The sequence below is a fragment of the Borostomias antarcticus genome (genome assembly GCF_949987555.1).
Source record: "Borostomias antarcticus genome assembly, chromosome: 1".
Taxonomy (NCBI): domain Eukaryota; kingdom Metazoa; phylum Chordata; class Actinopteri; order Stomiiformes; family Stomiidae; genus Borostomias; species Borostomias antarcticus.
In genome coordinates this window covers 30,033,009-30,054,526 of record NC_140234.1, presented here as the reverse complement: position 1 = coordinate 30,054,526, position 21,518 = coordinate 30,033,009, and the positions used below count along the sequence as shown (strand labels likewise).

The window sequence follows — 21,518 nt, the reverse complement described above, 5'->3', positions numbered from 1 at the left end:
GAAGGTCTCCGGGCCTTTCTGTGCGGAGTTCCCGTGTTCGCAAGGGTTTCCTCCCTAAGAAGCCAATAGCCAAACTGCGAGTTGCAAAAGTGGTGATGATAAACCAGAGTGGTAGGCTACAGGACGGATAGAACAACTCAAAATTCTTTCTTTCTTTCTTTCTTGAGGACAAACCGCAATGTAACCAAATGACCGTTACGCAATGGAAATAAAATTTACAGGAAGAAATACTTGGCGCAGTAATATTTCACATAGAACGATAAAGAGGCTTTGACCGTGGTATATTGTGGCATATATAAAACGGCTCTTAACCAATCAGATTGCGAGGTCGGAACTACCCGTTGTATAATACTGTTTATACTTGACAACTCAATAGTACTACCTAACCTTGGGCCCCATATTGTGTTCCAGTTAGCAGGCTCACTCATAAGGACCCACGGGTAAATATGTTGTCCTCCCTGGTTTGTTCTGCTTTTTTTTAATGAATAATTGATTTCCAGTCGAGCTCTCACTTCACAGAATACTACTTGGGGCCCGGCCTGCCGTTTCTGTGTAAATGCCTGTGTGCTGTATTCACTCACATTTGCACAGTGAGTGTTGTAGCCTACCTGGAATGGTAGACCGTCTTTTTCTGCATTGCACTGTAGTCTGTGTGTGTGTGTAGTTGTTGTGGTTGTGTGTGTGTGCGTGGGTGTGCGCACGTGTGTGTGTGTGTGTGTGTGTGTGTGTGTGTGTGTGCGTTCGCGCTTGTGTGTGCTTGTGCGTGTGTGCGTGTCAAGGTAATTTTATTTTTATAGCACCATTCATACTAATCAATGTCGAACATTTACATAAAAAGAGATGGATAAAAACATATAATGTAAACACATTGAGAACAGATTAGAAACAAACGTGTGTGTGTGTGTGTGTGTGTGTGTGTGTCTGGGTGCATTAAGGCACATACAGTACAGGCAGACACAGTATATATTAATTCCTCATGAATTGATTGGTGGATATTTGGTTGCACCGGCCAAGGACAATGATGAGCTTTTTCTCTGAGATATCTCAACTTTGGAGGAAAGCTAAAACTCTGGCCGGTCGCCTGTCCTCCTCTCCCCTCACTCAGCCCGCTGGCGACGCTAGGCAGCCATAGAATAACCGTGTACTTTGGGATATTTTTCATTATTGATGGCCGTGTTGGAGCCATCCATGCTGGCGCATTAATATTTAATCTACAGTCAGCTCTTAAAGATGAGGGGATATGAGGGGATATGAGGGGTTGGGGTATTAATTGGTGCCTGTGGAGGCCTGTTGGTGCCAGAGAGTCCCGTCTTTCCCTGAACGGTGTGTGTGTGTGTGTGTGTGTGTGTGTGTGTGTGTGTGTGTGTGTGTGTGTGTGTGTGTGTGTGTGTGTGTGTGTGTGTGTGTGTGTGTGTGTGGGGGTGGGGGTGGGGGTGGGGGTGGGGGTGGGGGTGGGGGTGTGTGTGTGTGTGACGAGGATGGGTCGCCTCCAGACTCCCTCATAACAGAGTCTGGACGATGCCTATCAGCTCCCTGGCCGGCCGCTCTCCTCCCAGAGACAGAACCAGGCCAGCAGGGCCAGAGAGAGAACCAGGCCAGCAGGGCCAGAGAGAGAACCAGGCCAGCAGGGCCAGAGAGAGAACCAGGCCAGCAGGGCCAGAGAGAGAACCAGGCCAGCAGGGCCAGAGAGAGAACCAGGCCCAGAGAGAGACCCCCTCCCAGAGACAGAACCAGGCCAGCAGGGCCAGAGAGAGAACCAGGCCAGCAGGCCCAGAGACAGAACCAGGCCAGCAGGCCCAGAGACAGAACCAGGCCAGCAGGCCCAGAGACAGAACCAGGCCAGCAGGCCCAGAGACAGAACCAGGCCAGCAGGGCCAGAGACAGAACCAGGCCAGCAGGGCCAGAGAGAGAACCAGGCCAGCAGGCCCAGAGACAGAACCAGGCCAGCAGGCCCAGAGAGAGAACCAGGCCAGCAGGCCCAGAGACAGAACCAGGCCAGCAGGCCCAGAGACAGAACCAGGCCAGCAGGCCCAGAGACAGAACCAGGTCAGCAGGCCCAGAGACAGAACCAGGCCAGCAGGCCCAGAGACAGAACCAGGCCAGCAGGCCCAGAGACGGGCAGTACTCCAGCTCTCCTCCCAGAGACCGATCCTGTGTTGGTACCCGATGAGACTGCCTACCTGATGTGACTGACGGATAGGCTATAAACAAGTTAATTCACCTAGATCGGCTTAAACTTTAACTGATAAGCTAAAAACAAGTTATATATGCATTTAACCAGCTATGCGTTTCACCTTAAGTTATCCAGCTAGCATGCCTGCCTTAGCCAGTCAGCCTGGCAGTCATTGTAGCCAGCCTGTAAGCTAACTACAGCTAGGGAACTTGGTCTAGTGGCTTAGGAAGGTGACCTAAATAGTAACATTACTACGACGGCGTTGGCTTCTAAACTAACTTGGCTTCTAAACTAGCTACTAAACACACCTTGTAAACATGAGACGTCATTCAAACACAGCTGCCCGTTCATCCCAATGAGCAGGTCAGTCACAACGCACGCCGGGCGGCCGAGACATGAGCACAGAGAGAGGCGTCGCTCCACCCCTGTCTGCTGTCCTCCCACAGGTCCACACACACACGCGCGCTACAGACCGCAACTTACAACCCAAGGGCAGGGCACACGTGTGTAAAAGTACACACACGCACACACACACTCATGCACACAGCCCAGCGAGTAGTACCCCTACGTCGGCCTGTGAGCACGTAGACAAGTGTTTTGTACTTAGACAGACACGCTCGCTCTTACACACACACAAAATCACAATTACCCTGAGCGTCCCCCTGATGCTGTGGTTTCGTTGCACTTCTGCCTCAACAGCCCCCCAGTTAATGCCCGTTAGAAGGGCAGCTCCGCGCCGTCTGGCTGCGCCGCAGGAGGACAACGCTGGGGGGGGGGGAGTTTAACAGAGGTGAAAAGATCTCAGGGAAACGCCAGATGCTTTTAAGGCAGATTAAGATAAGGGCCATTAGGGGTGATGTCGCCTAGCTGTCTGTGTGAAGACGCATCTGTGCTGGCGCCTGGGGCTGAGGCTGGGGCTGGGGGCTGAGTCTAGGGCTGAGGCCGGGGACTGGGGCTAGGACTAGGGCTGGGGATGAGGCTGGGGGCTGAGGCTAGGGCTGAGGCCGGGGACTGGGGCTAGGACTAGGGCTGGGGATGAGGCTGGGGGGCTGAGGCTAGGGGCTAGGGCTATGGGCTGTGGGCTAGGGCTGAGGCTGTGGGCTAGGGCTGGGGCTGTGGGCTGAGGCTGGGAGCTAGGGCTGGGGCTGTGGGCTGAGGCTGGGGTCTAGGGCTGAGGCTGTGGGCTGAGGCTGGGGGCTGGGGCTGGGGGAAGAGTAGGAGGCAGGGAATGAGTTATCTGTGGAGTGTGTGCTGTGTGTCATTTCAAAGTCAAGAGTGGACCGCAGGGTGAGTGTGTGACACGTGCGTGTGCGTCTGCCATGCGGTCTCCTAGCCTCTGTCATAGATTAAAGGCCCAATTTTGTGTGTGTGTGCGTGCGTATGTGTGTGTGTGGCATGTGTGTGTTTGGCCTTGTGCACTGGCTCACCTTGCTCAGACAAGCACATGTCTGTCATGAACTCTCACAGCTAAGATGGCGTTTTATGTAGACTTTTACAGTGGAAACTTGAGGGGCTGTGTTACGGTGTTACGGGAAGTGTTCCAGCACTAAACATGAGGTTAGGAGGAGACTCGCGCCACTGGCTCACATTGTTCAGAAGGTGAAAGCAGACAACGTACCCGCTCGCTCAGACACTCACTCACTCACTCACTCACTCACTCACTCACTCACTCACTCACTCACTCAGACACTCACTGACTCACTCACTCAGACACTCACTGACTCACTCACTCGACACTCACTCACTTATTCACTCACTCACTTATTCACTAACTCACTCACTCACTCAGACACTCACTCACTCACTCATTCACTCACTCAGACACTCGCTCACTCACTCGCTCACTCACTCACTCACTCCGCATCTTAAGAGTAGACGGTGCTGAATCCCATCCACAGTAAATAAACCATGGCCCTGACACGGCTGCCGTCTGTTTAATTCACCGCTGCTCAGGAAAACTCTCTAACGCAGCTTCAAGAGGCCACCCTTCCAGAGGACAGGTCCTCTCTCTAATGCAGCTTCAAGAGGCCACCCTTCCAGAGGACAGGTCCTCTCTCTAACGCAGGTTCAAGAGGCCACCCTTCCAGAGGACAGGTCCTCTCTCTAATGCAGCTTCAAGAGGCCACCCTTCCAGAGGACAGGTCCGCTCTCTAACGCAGCTTCAAGACGCCACCCTTCCAGAGGACAGGTCCTCTCTCTAATGCAGCTTCAAGAGGCCACCCTTCCAGAGGACAGGTCCTCTCTCTAACGCAGGTTCAAGAGGCCACCCTTCCAGAGGACAGGTCCTCTCTCTAACGCAGCTTCAAGAGGCCACCCTTCCAGAGGACAGGTCCTCTCTCTAACACAGGTTCAAGAGGCCACCCTTCCAGAGGAATCTACCCTTGGCCGGGGCTCTGGGCCTGGGAGGGACTCTGTGGTGGCTCAGAGTCGGCTAAATCACATGAAGAGAGACAGGCGTGATTAGATCTGTACACACTTGTACTGTACTTCACATCCATCATCTTTTGGGGGTTTCGCTTTCTGCACTAGTTACGAAGACATTTCCCAACAGAACAAGTGTTCAACGAACTACCAGGAACATCTGATATTTGATGAGTCCCAACGGCCATTTTTTATTGCAGTCTTTTCTTGGCGTAGTAGTACAGGCCGGTAGCCTTACCTGCATAGCTCAGCACTCCTCAGTTGGTTTACCTGTCTGTCTTCCTGCCACGCAGGACCTGGTGTTGGCGTCAGCTGTTTACTGTTTCCTTGTAAAATTGTATTTTTTGTTAATTGTAACTGTAGTTGCAGTAACTTGGAAATTAATAATTTGTAAATTGAGTATTAGAGTTTCTGTAGCCTAATCTTGGAGCCGGCAGCAACATTTCACTGTAGCTGTACATTGAACATTACATGTGACAATTCATGTCGTGTCAAGTCAATTTTATTTCTATAGCACATTTGCAAACAGCTGTGGCTGAACCAAAGTGCTGTACAGACAACAGACAGACAACAAAATAAAATAAAATAAAAAGTAACAAGTAAGAGGAATGTTGAATCATCACTCATCTGTGCTCACTCCCGAGTCCAGGGAATGGGTGGAAGGTGGGGGAGGCGGGCGGGGGGGCCCTTGGCGAGATGGCCGCTGTGATATTTGGGCAGCTGAATAATTGATTTGCCTCAACCCCCCCCCCGAGGTGGGCGGGGCCACCAGCATGTTTCATTAATGTCTCCTCCAGACCCCCTCCATAATTCAACGGAAGAGCTGCTGGAAGAGCCGCGACGTGTCGGCACACCGCCTGTCGACACCAGTGGCTGGGGGGGGGGGAGTGGGATTGGGAGGGAGGGAGTGAGGGATGGAGAGAGAATTCAGGAAACGGTAACGTCTTAGTTCAGTGCCTCAGTGGCCTCCTGTCACCGCCTCCCTGTGGATGGAGACATCCGGCCTGTCTTAGCACATTTAAAAACGACTGCGGTCGAGCCAAAGTGCTGTACAGGTAAACACAAAATACAATGAAAACCACAAAGTACAATATCAAAAACAGTACAGAAATATAAAACACAGAATACCAGGGTGTCGTGATCAACTACAGTTGAATGCCAGGGAGAAGAAATGGGTTTTTAATAGAGATTTAAAAGACCCTAGGGTTTGGGCCGATCTCATGTGAATGGGTAGACTATTCCAGAGCTGAGGGCCAACGGCTGCAAAGGCTCGGTCTCCCCTCGTCTTAAGCCTAGATTTAGGCACTTCCAGCAGGATCTGGTCAGCTGATCTTAGAGCTCTGGCTGGCGAATGGCGCTGCAAGAGTTCAGCTAAGTATGGATAAACAGTCCCCAATCCAGTGTTGCCAGAAGAACTTTGAAGAAATTATGATTTTGCGAGTATTAAGTCTTATTGAAGTGATTCATAATTTGCTTGGTTGTGTGTGTGTGTCCACCTCCTGTGTGTGTGTGTGTGTGTGTGTGTGTCCACCTTTTGTCTTTTTGAATGTGTGTGTGTGTGGTGCCGCTGCGTCGCTCCTGTCACGTTCGTGCACCTGTGAGCGCCAGCCGACTGCAGACTGACATTTTCCGTCTCTCTGCTCGGTGTGGACCCTGTGGACACGCCAGCCCCCTCAGATAACGCCCCTAAATTAGTCATGAAGGCCATGTGCTCATCAAACCCCCTCTGTTACTCCACACACAAACACTCTCTCTCTCTCTCTCTCTCTCTCTCTCTCTCTTCCTCCCTCCATCATAGGCTGTCATATACTCACTCTTTTTTCAAAGCAAGCAGACACAATACGCACACAAGTGTGATATTAACTGATGACTTCACGTGAGCGAGCGCACGTGGAGACTATCCAACCAGCGTCACGCCCACACCGCTTTACTTAACACGTGGCCATCTTAGTAAGAATGCATAGATTCATATCGGAATGAGACGTCTGGTCTGTGACTAATCCGCGGCAGACAAGATACCAGGAGTGTTCGTGTTCGTGGTCTGTCTGAGGAGAGGAGGAGCAGGGGGGGGGCTTGACTGCCTCAGCAGTTCGTGACTCTGAATCTGGCAGCCGTCCGGCCGACCCCCTCTCTCCTGGCCCGCCGGCTTTGAACCACTCTCCACTCAGTCAAGATGAAGGATAGGGAAAATGTGCACGTAATTAAATGGCTACATTGGGGGCAGACACAGAGGGATGTTTACTCACAGTGTCTGCCAGATAAAAGCATTAGGGACCGTTACCCCTCTCCGCAGGCCGAGGGGGGCTCCTGTAGAGGCACTGGATTGTATTTCGCCCCCCCTCCCCCCCCCCCAGCTTTTATAAGGCTCTAGGAATTACAGCTTTGGCTAATATAAACAACAAGCTCGCACAAGGACTCTCTGTGCTGCACATGTCCCTTTCCTTTAAGGGCTTTTGCGTTTTATTATTGAGTTACACTCAGGTTATTACCTGCCCCTTCCCGTTCCCGGGCAGAAATTAATAACGCCGGCTTGGCGTGGACGATCCAAGATGCTGGCTATACGGGTGACCCGGACACATCCATTTCTGTCAGGGGGAGAGCAAAGTGCTGCGTGTCCCCGGACTCCTCTCCCGGACTCCTCTCCCGGCAGATTATTTTCCGTTCCCCCTCCCTCCTCCTCCCCCCCCCCCCTCCCTCCCGTTCCCCCTCCTTGAAAGATCGCCCTCTTCTCAAGTGCAGCCTGGCAGATAATGGCTGTTTGGTTTAGCGGGAGATCTGCCTGAAGTACCTAACATGAATTATTAACCCCCGGAGTCGGGATCGGACTGGGAAGCAAACGCGGGACAAACTTGTTTTTGTCGAGTCGTGGGCGAGCGCTCAGGACGGGGGTGGGGGGTCGAATGTAACGCTGCGACCTTTTGTGAAAGTGTCATGTTTTATTGATGGAAAGTTCCCAGCCCGGTTGTTCCAAGAGGCGCCGACCTGATGAAATGTGCCCTTTGCTTCAATTCACAATAGCATGGCGGTCACCTCAGCCCTGCAGGGAACTACCCACACTTTGGTATTGTTTCATTTCCCTGTCAGCCATTGTTGTCTTCCTCTGTGCTGCCACTACCCTTGGTTGAGGTCATCTGTTTTCCTAAGTACAAATACTCTCTTTACCTCATTATGGTATTCTCCTGGAGGACTTGGCTGGTTTCTATTTGAAGTAAACAGTGAAGGTTCACACCTAACGAATGATAGGGATGAATGTGTCCTCCAGCCTTTCGGCAGGGCCATGTGCTCCTGGCCCAAGCCGTACAGTCTTGACACTCACTGCCCCGAGAAGTTTTCTGCTAACTACTGTACACACAACCAGCTCAACGGCCTTGTGGCGCCCTGAGATTGGGAGATTCGGGTTCGATCCCCGACCGAGTCATACCAAAGACTATAAAGAAATCCCTCCCTGCTTGGCACTCAGCATCAAGGGTTGGATTCTGTCCCTGTGACATACTGTACTAGCGTCATGTCCAGGGGGTGTACAGTACTTATACATAAGCTGCCTCACTAAGGAATCAGAAGATGGGCTCCTGCCCTATGGGCAACTAGGCTCAAGAAGGCTACTTACTTTACTTGCTGTACACACAGAACGTCTACTTGACCCCTCTGACACCTTTCCCGAGCCAGTAAAAATGCTCAGATTTTGAAGCCATTCTAAGTCGAGGGAGAGACCTTCATGACAGGCAGAGACATGAGGAGAGTTCTGTCAGAGAGGGAACTTTTAGATCAATGCTCCTCCCCCAGGAAGTTAGTTTAGGCACATACTTAAAAAAGAAAAGGAAAAACAGTGCGATGACGGTAGAAGGGGAGAACAGACTGCTAAAGAGCCTCCTGTGCCAGTTGTAGACTTTCCAGAGCGCTGGCAGTTTTGGATTACTAAGCTTGTCAGTGTAGCATGTAGTCCTGAAAAGATACGCTTAATAAGCGGTTAAAGATACAAGCTTAATACCAACTCAGAAAACTTTTCAGCCCTGTGAGAAGCAGACACGTTTTGTCTCTCTTAGGCTCTAGTGTGAAGCACATCAAAGACTCTAAAATTTCTATCACGCGACAAACCACCATTAATTTCAGCGCTTCGTCACTAATCATTAAGGTGTGGTGCCCCGGCTGAGGCCCCTCCATTCCGCACGCTGGGTCACATATTAAGGTATTGTCACCCCCTCAAAGCAGAGTTTGAAGGAGCAGGATTTTGTTTCCCTAGATGCTGGACAAGCTGCGGGAGCGCTGGACCAACACAGGCCTGTGGCAGAAGCTGGAGGACAGGAAGACGGTCATTACCGAGCCCCGCGGCGGCGGCAAGGGAGAGTTTGATGAGCTGCTGCAGACCTACTACGATGCCATCAGACACAGCAGAGACAGAGGTGAGATCCTGTAGACCTACTACGATGCCATCAGACACAGCAGAGACAGGTGAGATCTTGTAGACCTATTATGATGCCATCAGACACAGCAGAGACAGGTGAGATCTTGTAGACCTATTATGATGCCATCAGACACAGCAGAGACAGGTGAGATCTTGTAGACCTACTATGATGCCATCAGACACAGCAGAGACAGGTGAGATCTTGTAGACCTACTATGATGCCATCAGACACAGCAGAGACAGGTGAGATCTTGTAGACCTACTATGATGCCATCAGACACAGAGGAGACAGAGGTCAGATGGGGACAGCCACTGCGGCCGGCGATGCCTCTGACCCTGTTATGGTCACTCACTCGCTGGCGGAAGGAAATACTAATGAATGGATGGGAGTGTTGCCAGCTGTGCATGTATGATGATGGCATGACTGATACGTAGGCTACATGAAACTGTGAAATGATCGGATGGGATAAGTAGATGAGGATGATACTGATAGACAACGGATAGTAAATTGCCAGTTGGGTAACCTTTAAATGTCTAGTTGTGTACTTTGGACTGGAATGAGGAAGTGCTGATAAGACATGCGATGACAAGCATTCCAATGGAGCTGTACTTGTTACACATGGCAATTAAATTATTCTATTCTATTTTACGTGATGACGATGGTGATAGTGCTGGCAGTAGCGGTCAATTAGTCTGGAGTAAAACGCTACAAAACATTGTAGTGGAAATAAATTTGATATAGCTATCAAAAGTTAAAAGGATTTGCCAAGGTTTGCTCAAAAAGATTGTCTGATTTATTAGGAAAATATACAATTGCAATCGTACTTCACAGGAAAGTGTTTCACCCAAGCAGAAGTAACTGGGTTTGTGCTTGCGCGCTGTTATAAACAATGCTATCCGGATATGACGTTTCTAAGATCTGATTGGCTAACTCATCAACGCGTCATCAACAATGGCTGAGAGGTCGGACGTGATATGCGAAAAGGGCGGTAAAATGTTAAAAGGTTTCTGCACAGACAATGAAGACAATGGGAAGTCACTAGTGGAGACAGTAAGTCTGGGGTGTATCGACCTCCTGGAGATGTCATCCTGTTATAAATGAGGTTAGCACAGCCAGGGGGTTTGCATGGGAAAAGGTGAGGGAGGTAGAGTGAAACTGTAAAACAAAGGACAACGCTGAGAAATAACAATTTCTACGACAACATGGACATAGGGGCGGAGCCAGCGCCTGCCTTTCAAATCCAGCTGCATTTGAACATTTCATCAGGAGCGTAATAGTTGGAACTCAAACAGCCCAGAATAGAAGAAAACTGTAGCTAGCCATTAGCAAACCCTGTGAAGTGAGTTAATGTGGAAGAAAGTCTCAGGCAGCCTTAATTGTATTTTATGTGCCAGACATGCTACCGACGGCTCGCACGAATGCAGGACTCCTACTTCAAGCAATACTTGAAAAGTGGAAAGCTGCGGTCGGTGACCAATCACAGGCCAGATCAGCCTCCCCGCACAGCCTACTATCTCTGCGGGCCAATCATCCCTCTGCACTCAAAATCCAAGAGTCTTGCCACTGGCATTCACAAATACCATGTTTTTTTGCCCCAGAAGTTCTCGCTGCAGCGAGAGCTTCCGGGTGCTCAGATTAACGGTCAGTAGGCTCTTTTCATTTTTCGGGTGGTTGACAGTTGGTCTCTTCGTTCCTACAGACGGAGCGCTGCTGCTGGCTGTGTGCAGGGGGAAGGTCAGCGAGGGTCTGGACTTCACGGACGACAACGCCAGGGCCGTGGTCACCATCGGCATCCCCTTCCCCAACATCAAAGACCTGCAGGTACGGGCAGGAGGAGCTGGCAGCGAGGCGGGCTAGAAACGGCTCGTACTGCAACACGCCATCTCATCATGCATCTAGATCTAGATCCGCACGCTGCGGACGCCATCCACGTTTGGTTAGTCTGATGAGATCGGCAAGACGACGGCAAAACCACGCCGCAAGCCAGTCGAGATCAGACGGTCCGGTAACGACTTTTGACGGACGCGGCCGGCTACGACCAACAAAACCGCACAACCGTCATAATACCTCAGGACGTCTTGACACACAAGTACAACGTGAGCAGAGGGTGTGAGAGGGGACCACAACTACCCAAGTTTTATTCGAGTCCTGATGGCTGCGATGAAGCAGTCTGTGTTAGCGTGACGTGTCCAGTCTGCCCGGCCGTGAAGAACTGGACGTCTGGTGTGTCTGTGGTAGAAACGCCTCGGAGACGTTTGCTCTGCTAGACCTGCTGTAGCCTGGCCTTCTCCAGAGGAGCAGCTCTCCTATTTACAATGGACCACAACTGCATACACAAAGTTCAACGTGCACACACACACACACACACACACTTAGACGTAGAACAGAACCCTTTTTAATGATCCGTAAACAACAAAAATCGCCAGATTGTATAATGTCCGCCCCGTCCTTAGCAGATCGAGCTGACCTTTACGTTCCCTCCCCTTCCTGTCAGAGCACGTTGGAACATTCCCCTAACCGCCTCTGTCACCACCGGGACACGCGCCCATGATTGACGCTTCGCCGACCGCCTCACCTTAGCGGGAAGCTGCCCGCGCAACGGTTCTCCTACCTCTGGGGGGGGGGGGGGGGGCGTTGAGGCTGATTGGTTCTGCCGTGCGGTCTGGAGACGGGCATCAGGGCCACGCCCGCTCAGTGCTCCGTTAGACCCTGGAGGATGGGAGGGGGGCGCGGGGCCAGACGGTGGGGGGAGAGGGGGTCATCCACGGCTGGGGACCAGCACGGGGGGAACTAACGGGTGAGCTGAGAAGACCGTCAGTGTCCCAAATTTGGGCCCACATTTACTCTTAATCGCGCGCACGACAACATTGCATCTCTCACACCCCAACACCACACGACACACAGCACTGTACATACTCACGCACTCACTCCCCTGATGCACACGCCCTACCACACCAACACAACACACGTGAACACGCCTCAACTCCCAGACGCGCACACTCCCCCGCCGCCTCCTCCCTCCCTCCCTCCTCACGCTCAAGACGACGCCCGCCCCCGACGCCGGCGTGCGCCTTGAGCTCAGCCTCGTCTTCCCCTCTCACCGTATATCCGGGCGCCATTAACGCCGCCGCCCCGCCCGGCCTGCCCTTTTCCCAGACGGACAAAAACTCTTAAACGTTCAACCCGGAGCACGGCGTTTACTGGCCTGTTACTCTGAGCGGAGATCAAAGGGCGAGCTTTAAACGGGGCCTCCGCGGAGAAAGACGCCGGCATTATACTGTACGCACAGAAGAAGGTTTTTCCGATGGCATGTTGCGCAACGAGCAGCCGTGTCCTGCGTGAGCAAGCGTAACAATAAGAGGCTTTAACGGGCAATAAAAGGACACTTACAGCTGATACGCCATCTCTGTTTGCTTAATGAGGGCTGCAGCAGACATTTAAAGACTCGGTTTAGAGGCTTTTTACAGTGAGCTCGTATCTGCGCTGCAGCGGCTTTATTGAGCAGTACTAGACTGTTTATTCCTGATGTGGGCAGGGGATCCTTTTGGATTTGCGCCACGCCAAGCCAGGAATGCGGTTATGAAAACCAGTAGCCTGCAGTAGATTTGCTCCACTGCCCTGCGCTTCATCTCGGCCTCAGCCAAGTGGAGACTTGACTTGTGTCCCTGGCAGTGTGTCCGTGTGCCTGTCCGTACTTTGTGTCCAGTGTCACACGCGTGCGCACAAACACACCCTTTAGCAGGAAGGCGCTCAGCTGTCAGATGGGCCACACGAGGCAGATGAGGCTCTCTGCAACTCTCGGTGACGGGCACAAGATTGCCAGGACCGCCAGGGGCCACGCGAACAACACACACACCTAGACACACACCCAGACTCGCTGAGCCACAAAGCGTGCCCGGTGGTCAAATGTTTGCCCCTGTGTTTATAGCATAAGCAGGTAGCGGTAGCCGCCGCGCCCAGAGCGAGCAAAGCGCAACCATCTCCTGACATTTTAACTAATCCCTTCTAGCGTGTGGTTTTTCTCCCACATTTGTTGATTTGCTAGCAGCGAGAATTGGCTTTTTTCACATATGCAACCTGTCATGTCGGATCGAGTGTCAGCGTTGCGCGGGGGTCGCAGGGGGTCAGATGCTGAAATAGACTCGGGTTGGATTTGGATGGCATCGGCGGCTCGGGGCCACTGGCCTTTCCGCTCGCGACGGTGTCTCACAGGCGGACGGTTTGGCCCTTCCGGGGTCTGGTAGACGGGCCAGACAGACGGCCCACCATACAGCTGCCAGCTTTTTCCCCGAATCCCCTTGAAATGGGGCACATGTGGTCTCTAAATAAAATGTCAGATCCCGTGGTTTTGACAGGGCTTAGGTTTCATCGTTGCCGAGAACAATGATTAACTCCCTCCTGTATTTCTGTCAGACTTACATGAAAGATGGGAGCGGTTGTGTAAAATTGGTCTTGGGGTGTTTGTGTGATGCTGAGTAGTTGTTGTTATTTATATTTACTGAAGGGTCGCTTAGGATTTGCGGTGCGTGTGCAGAGACATGCTGTGGCGGCTTTGCCTGACGCTAAGCTACTCAATTTTGGGCAGGAAGCAGAAGTGGACCGTCTACCTGCCTGTCGTCGTATGTTTTTGGGGCGCTCTGGGCGAACACAGTGCGCCTGTCAGAAGCAGTTAACAGCCCCCTTCGCTGGCCCCTCCCATATCGCAGGACGCCAGACAACAGCTGAACTTTTCACTTGTCAATCTTAAAAGGTTAGCGCTAAAATCGGCAGCCACGAACGCAAATGGTTGGATGCCTTTGTGGCATTTTTTTTGTGGCCAGGTTGTGTGTGTTGGCAAGACCCCTCCACCTCACCGCTGCTTGTCTCACTTGAGCCCCTCTGCTGTAGCCGGCTCGCTTTGACAACGCGTCTGTCTCTGAGGGCAGGCTTTGACAAACCTCTCCAGGCCTTCTGTGTTTTTGACAGATTTTGGCTGTACTCAACTTCCCCACCTCCGGGCCCCTGATTAACCCAATTAGTTTCCCATCATCCAGGAAACCCCCCCACTATTCACAGGTGCCACACCACAGCCCTGATTATCGGCTGCTGGAGTGAATTGGGTGTTTTTAAGGGTGTCAGTCAAGTAGTCTTCTGGTTTTGTGTCAAAAGCTAGAGCTCTTGGCTACACCATATCCATTTAAATGTCATGCGCTTTAAAAGATGGCTGCAGGCCAATCACATAACCGCCATTCTGTCCTATCTGTTTTGCTATCTTTTTATCAGAGATGAAGACTTTAACATACTGTATTGCATGGTTGATTATCGTCACACGCTGACCTTTTAACCTCTCCATGCGTTCGTGAACATCCTAGTCTGCACCCTGTACCAGATGCTACAACTGTTTTGGGATTTGGCTTGTCTGGTGTCAGGCAGTCTAAACTTGAATCCATTTGGGTGTTGCTCTGGGCATATTTCAGGTGGAGCTGAAGATGAAGTATAATGACCAGCACAGCAGAGCCAGGGGCCTCCTCCCTGGCAGCCGCTGGTACGAGATCCAGGCTTACAGGGCCCTGAACCAGGCTCTGGGGAGGTGAGTGTATGTCTGGGGCCACCCAGCTTCTCCTGGGAGGAACACATCATATCAGGCCTGTATCTGACCACAGTGCCCTTTTCTGGCCATGAACTTTAGAACTGATGTGGAACTCTGTGGGGCCGGGGGGGGGACGTGTGTTTTTTTTTCCCCATCAACCTCTGGATCACAGGTGTATCAGGCACAAGAACGACTGGGGGGCCTTGATTCTGGTGGACGACCGTTTCAGGAACAACCCTAACAAATACATCACAGGTAATGAAACACACGGTTGTGTGTCAAAGACGGCAACAAGGGCTCATACCTAGAGTACATTATACTCCAGTTTGGTGCCTCATCTTGGGCACTAGATGGCGACAGCAGTCCACCAAAAAACATTGGAGGCATTGTGCCGTATTGTTTATCATGTATACAGTATGTAATGTATATACTATTTTGCTGCTCTTGCACTTTGCCTTCAGCACTAGATTATTCTCTTAGTCACTTGTTTTAGAAATGAGATGCACTTGAGTCCTGGTGAGTAGTGGGGCACTGACTACCTGCGTTAAATGCAATTATTGTAAGTCACTTTGGATAAAAGTGTCTGCTAAATGACTAATGTAATGTCATATTCCATTTATATGCATAACAACTGAGATACAGAATGCCCTCACAATAAGATGAAGTTGTGACTGTAGTCGTGACAGAGCTTGTCTCTGTGTGCTGCAGGACTGTCCAAGTGGGTGCGGCAGCTTGTGCAGCACCACGACACCTTCGACGGCGCCATGCGCTCGCTGGCGGCCTTCTCCCAGTGCCAGCGGGATGTCGCTGAGGGCTGTGTGGGAAGCCAGAGGCTTGACGCCCCCGCTGCCCTGCCCGCCAGCCAGGCCCCGGTGACCCCCAGAGAGTCACCACGCCATGGTTCCGACCCCGCCCCCCTCCCGCCGGCCTCTGGGGTCCAGACACCCACCCCACACGTCAAACCGGGCCGGCCGTCCGTCGGGTCTTGGGCTCCCCCTGTAGCCCCCGCCCCCTCTGCTGTAACCCAACGAGGTGCAAGCACAGGTGAGTCTGGTTTGGCATCGGGAGGAACAGGAACACGGGTTGATTAGTGGTTTATTATTGGTTGATTATTGGTTGATTACTAGGGATGCACCGATATGAAAAATTTGGCCGATACTGATAACAGATATTAACATTGCCGTCATGGCCGATAACCAATATTTCCCGATGTCGATATGTTCTGTATAAAAACAAGTTTCTATGATAATCAAATGTTATACATTCTGAAAAACACATGGAAACATTGTCTCTATTTCTAAAACATTCTGAAACAACGATAATTCATAGATTTCCCGCATTGTTTCCTCTCAACAACAACAACAACACACAACAACAGCTAATGTAGACAGAAATAAATATCGGCTGTTCACATCGGCCCGATACGGATATATTAAAAAAATTGGTAACATTGGTCGATACCGATATGATTGGCGATATATTATGCATCCCTATTGATTATTGGATGGTTATTGGTTGATTATTGTTGACCCTAACCATGGGCTATATAAATAAAGTTTGATTTGATGGGGGGAATAGGTGTTAGATTTGAAAGGAGTGTTCAAGCCGTTCTCTTCATCAGATTTCAACGGTGTTTTTCCCCCAAATCAAGATATATGCATTTATTTATCTTTCAAGAGGAAGCACTTGTGAACAGTCTCAGGGTTTCCCAAACATGTGTGTCTTGGTCTTAGTTTATTCATGACAGAAGGATGTTAAGACAGTCCTGGCCCCGGGGAGCAGTAAAAGGCCAATCTGCTGTGCTTCTTACTGTAGATAGGTCAGTGATGAATAAATGACATGCCACAAAGATGGCACGTCCTAGAGGAGGCCTGCTGGTTCCACCCTCCAGGGGTTCTCCTCTGTCCTGGAGGCTCAGATGTTCCTCTGCTTGTTCTCTGCCCAGCGTCACCATGACCAGTTCTGCTTGAGGAAGTGTTTTAGTTCAGAAATGAACAACAACAAATAGTTCTGAAATGAACAACAACAAATAGTTTAAGGAGTAATTTGGTATTTAGCATCATAAACCCTGTTTTAAGGTAATTTACGATCATATACACAACGGTCCATATACAAATGTTGACAGATTTTGCACTCGAGATATTAGTGCTCACTGCTCATGTCACAGCTAAGTACATAATGGATGTCCTTCAGCATGGGTCTCAATATACCCATAGAGATCCATTGTGTTCTACTTACAGTACAGTACCTGTACCACTAATATCTCAAGGGTGCAAATGTAAAAAGTTTTATATGGACCATTGAATATGATCATAAATAACCTTATGACAGGGCGTATGATGCTAAATACCAAACTCATTTGAATCAGTGTATTTCTTTATTGCTTTAAACACCTAAATAATAGATAAACATCTTGAATATGTCTGTTTCATGAACAGCATATAGTACTCAGGCTTTGTCGATATTTGGTGAATCAGCATTATATCACTCAGTTAAACAAGTCCACAGTGAACCTGTCGTCCCCCACCTATGATGCTTGTCGTCAGTATGTAGGCTACAGCTGTTGAAAGTGTAAGTGGAGTGGGGTTTTCTAGTTTATATGCATCTATAGAGTCAGCATCTAGGCACACGTTTTTTTTTCTAAAATGTAAGCATTTATTTGAAACTAAGAAGTGAACTATCAGTGGTTAAAATGGTTCATATAAAAAGAACCTCAAGCGATTTTAACTTTCTCCTCCTGAGTAGAATAGACTGTACTTTATTTTACACTAAGCATAGATTTTAGTGTTTTTTTCAGGGAAAGGTTGCACACATCCATTTAGGTGCTGGTGCCGGACAAAATAAGTAACTACTGTAGATCATGTAGAAAGCAATGTACGCACAACAGCGCCACCTTATTTTACTGTGCAAACACGTTTCCATCACAAGTTGCTCTTCCTCAGGTAAGCATGGACTTTGCAGTGGGGAAAATCGCATTGATTTCACGTGATTGGGCTCTCTGGACCATGTGTGATGGACGAACGCACGCACTAACGTACAGCACAGCGGTCAAATTAATATCCGCCCTACAGATTGCATCAGGATGGGGGGGCCAATCATCAATGGTCTTGGCCCTCATCCATTGTTTGCTCAGCTGAATTGAATGTTTGTGAATGTGTTGGGGGGGGGGGGGGGGTGCTGAGGTCGGGGGGGGGGTGTGTGTGTGAGGGGGTGTGCGTGATGTCGGGGGTGTGGCCTGAGCTGTGTGTGCGGTCTCATTATAACGGCGCTCAGCTCGCTTGAGTGGCGCTGAAGCGAGATGATGAGCAGATGTTGGACTGTTGCTTTTAATTACATTCCCTTTACCTTTGTTTGTGTTATATTGAGCGTGACATCGGGTTTTGCTACTGTATGTCTGCTTGGCATAGTGAACGGTTGCTCAGATAGAAACCCTCTGGACTCACCGTGGCAGACACGGTATTTAATGAACACATTTTTGCAAAAGGGCAGCCATTGTTCCGGGCGTTCTCAGATTAATTACACAATATTTAAATGTCAGGGCCAGTTTTGACAACAGATACTAAGCTACTTTTCCTCATTTGTCTTTTGACAATTAGGAAAACACAGTAAGAGAGAGATGGAAGATGTATTGTATCCATTAAACATGTTATATCTATTTTTTTTTCTACATTAAAGGCAAACTGAAAACTGAATTAATAAGCTCTCAAAATAAAATCAGCGTATGTTGAATTTGATGGCCCTTGACTCGTACAAACCTATTTTAAAAACTTTTTTTTGATTGCCCGTTTCGATTCTTTTCCCCGGAACAGATGTGAGGACGACAGCGGAGCAGCGGCAGGCCAAGCCCCTCGCCCGTCAGAGCGGTGACGCCAACGCGCCAGGCCTGCAGGTGTACCCCCTGTTCACGTCCACCCCGGTTAGCGCTCGCTTCCGGAAGCCCATCTTTCAGGCAAGGGACGCCAGCCAGGGTGGCGCTCATCCTCTTTCAGAATCATCCTCGACGGAGAACAAGGAGAACCGGGACGTCGTCTGTCCAGCCGAGGAAAGCCAGGGAGCCGGGCGGACAGCAGCTGTCCAGCCAGGTCAGGAGCTGGAGCTTTCCCCGCCGCTGGTTCCGCTGAGCTGTGAACCCAGACAGACCGCCGCTGACCACGACCCCTCCCTGCTAGAGGGAGACGAGGAGGATGACGAAGACCAGACAATCTTTTTTACTCCGGAGCTTTTCGAGGAGGAGGACGAGGGCGAAGGTAGCCCTGGGAAGGATGCGAACCCCTGGGCGGCACTGGAGGCACCGGGGGCCGTAGCTATTGACGGGCCCCCTCCCCCCACCCACACAGCCCAGGTGCTGTCTGAGGACCTTTTTGCTCCAGAACAGGGTCAAGGGTCGAGGACAGCCACTAATTGTGACGGGCAGAGCGTCAACATCCCCCCCGACAGTGAAGAGAGTACAAGGTGGCACCCCGCCGCCCAGCAGGACAGGTGTAGGGTGGGGAGCGAGCAGGACAGCCGGGGCCAGGTTCAGGTTCAGGAGCCAATACCGGGGTCGGTGAAAGGTCAGGGTCAAGGCACGGAGGAGAACCAGGGCCAGGGCAGGCAGAGAGGCAGCAGGACCAACAGACTCTCCAGGTCCAGACAGAAAGGTCTCTCCAACCCCTCCTCAGGTAAACTACCCAGCTGTGTCGGTGTGGGCCCCCAGGCTCCTAGTAGCCCCCAGGTTATAACTATAGATGATGACTAGGCTGTGAAAGCCCGTCTTGGTAAAGTCAGTTCTCAGATTAGGCCTCAGATTAGGCCTCAAATGAGTCCTCAGATTAGGCCTCAGATTAGGCCCCGTTATCCAGCCTGACAGCACGGCTGCTGTTCATCCGCCGTTGGTTAAAAAGTGTGTGTCTAACGAACGTTATGCGCTCCCTTTTTTTTTTTTTTTTTTAACAAATCATTAAAATGCAAGAACCAATCGGGTCTTTATTTTTTGCTAGAAACGCGATGCATCGCTGGTTGTGTTTTAATGAGCTGGATTGTTTTGGAGTGAGGAGCATTCCACACGCATGGCCTCACCCAACTGAAGCATATCTGGCATTTTTACACGAATATTACATATCCCTCCAAATCCATCTTAATTATGTGCGTCTGCGATGTAAAAACAGAAATTCAGTGCGTTTGTCCTGGAAAATAGATCTGACTTTGTTCTCTGCTATCACCATCCATCAAGAGTTTGCCAAGAGTTTGCTGATAAGTGTGGCTTCAGACAGAATTCATGTAATTATGACAATGTACATTTGCATTTTATATATAAAATGTATAAATAAATATTACAAAACTTGTAATACTGCTGTTTGTACTAAGGATGATTTAGAAAGAAGAGCTGAACTGTATTAAAGCTTAAAAGGTTCCACGGAGACAAGCAACTGGAATAGGTCTCTCCTCTGCCCCGTCGGTCTCTCCTCTGCCCCGTCGGTCTCTCCTCTGCCCCGTAGGTCTCTCCTCTGCCCCGTAGGTCTCTCCTCTGCCCCGTAGCTCTCTCCTCTGCCCCGTAGCTCTCTCCTCTGCCCCCTAGCTCTCTCCTCTGCCCCGTAGCTCTCTCCTCTGCCCCGTAGCTCTCTCTTTGCCCCGTAGCTCTCTCCTCTGCCCCGTAGCTCTCTCCTCTGCCCCGTAGGTCTCTCTTGACCCCTGCGTCGAGCTGCTGTATTTGGTTCGTGGGGTTAAGGCGTGTACCACGTAGGGTTGCAAAATTCTGGGAATATTCAATGTTGGAAACTTTCCATGGGAATTTATGGGAATTAACGGTCCTGTCCATCTCTATACTGTCCTATATATATATATATATATATATATACACACACACACATACATACATAATGTACATATACTGTATATGAAGCAGAAACGCCCAAAAATGTCAAAAACAAAGTGCTTTATCAAACTAAAAAAAAAAATAGAATTTCATTCATGAAGTTGGAATTCAAATTTAAATTAGAATAATTCATGGTATTAAAATGGAATTGACCCCAACCTTGGAGGCAACTGCCCAACTAGAGGCAAACACTATACTGTAATATGAACTGTGTGTGCTGTACTTTCCATATGGTTTGTAAAACAGGAATATAGAATTTTATATTATTGAAACCACTAAACGTTGCAATGAAAATGTGTGATCCTATATTTAATTTTACTTAATGATAGTCCTTGAATGTCATATCAGAGAGAAAAGGCTCTGTAGGGTGTCATACTCATTTTTGGGCAGTCCTCAGTCCAATCAAGCTGAACTATCGATGGGCGGCAGGACAAATTAACCAATATTAGCTTGACAGGATTTGTCTCGTTAGAGCACAAACCTCACTAACGTGTGATTGCGCAGAGCAGCCAAGAGAAGAGGACCATTGAATTAAAGCCTGCCCTTGGCTCATCAGCTGTCTCAAACGACCTTCGTTATGGAAATTACACGGCTGAATGTGGTCACCTGATTAAAATCAGTAACAGTCAGCATGGAACCGGAGAGGGCCAATCCCGTGTGACCTCAGAGCGCTCGATTAAGTAGTGTGAAGCGCTGCGTGAATATCTAATGGAGGGAGGAGGGGCTTTCTTTACCCCTTTTTTGATTAGCTGACATCAACCCTGCTTGTGTTAATCTTCTCAGAGTAGCAGCAAAGCAATGAATGTTTCCTGTCAAGTAATTCTAAGGAGGACTATTATCTCTCTTTGTTGAATGTCCTGTTTTTCAAATCACATGAGCTGTAGTTACCTAGTCAACATATGGTGGACTTGAGTGTTTTTAAGCTTGTCATTTGGTTGAACCGGCAGGTTGTGGTGCTGAAGGCTGTGTGGCAGGACAGTCCCGGGCAGGGAAACGCACAGACAGGGCCACAGCAGGGCGGCCCTCTGCTCCCCCTCCTGCTGTCCCATCTCACACTACGGACAAGGCCACCAAGGTCAGGACAGCGAGGGTGATGCC

At 50.0% G+C, this 21,518-nt stretch overlaps 1 protein-coding gene across 1 annotated transcript in view; it reads left to right on the top strand.

Moving 5' to 3' along the window:
• Window positions 1-19,366, top strand: part of brip1 (BRCA1 interacting helicase 1) — a gene marked incomplete at its 5' end in the record, with an annotated part of 37,417 nt that extends 18,051 nt beyond the window's left edge. The window contains 6 exons of the mRNA XM_084458771.1: window positions 8,835-8,994; window positions 10,697-10,818; window positions 14,454-14,566; window positions 14,739-14,821; window positions 15,275-15,610; window positions 18,376-19,366. Of these exons, the coding sequence (XP_084314897.1) occupies window positions 8,835-8,994; window positions 10,697-10,818; window positions 14,454-14,566; window positions 14,739-14,821; window positions 15,275-15,610; window positions 18,376-19,304 (1,743 nt within the window). The 3' untranslated portion in view covers window positions 19,305-19,366. The remainder of the gene's footprint in view (window positions 1-8,834; window positions 8,995-10,696; window positions 10,819-14,453; window positions 14,567-14,738; window positions 14,822-15,274; window positions 15,611-18,375) is intronic.
• Window positions 19,367-21,518: the final 2,152 nt, after the last annotated feature.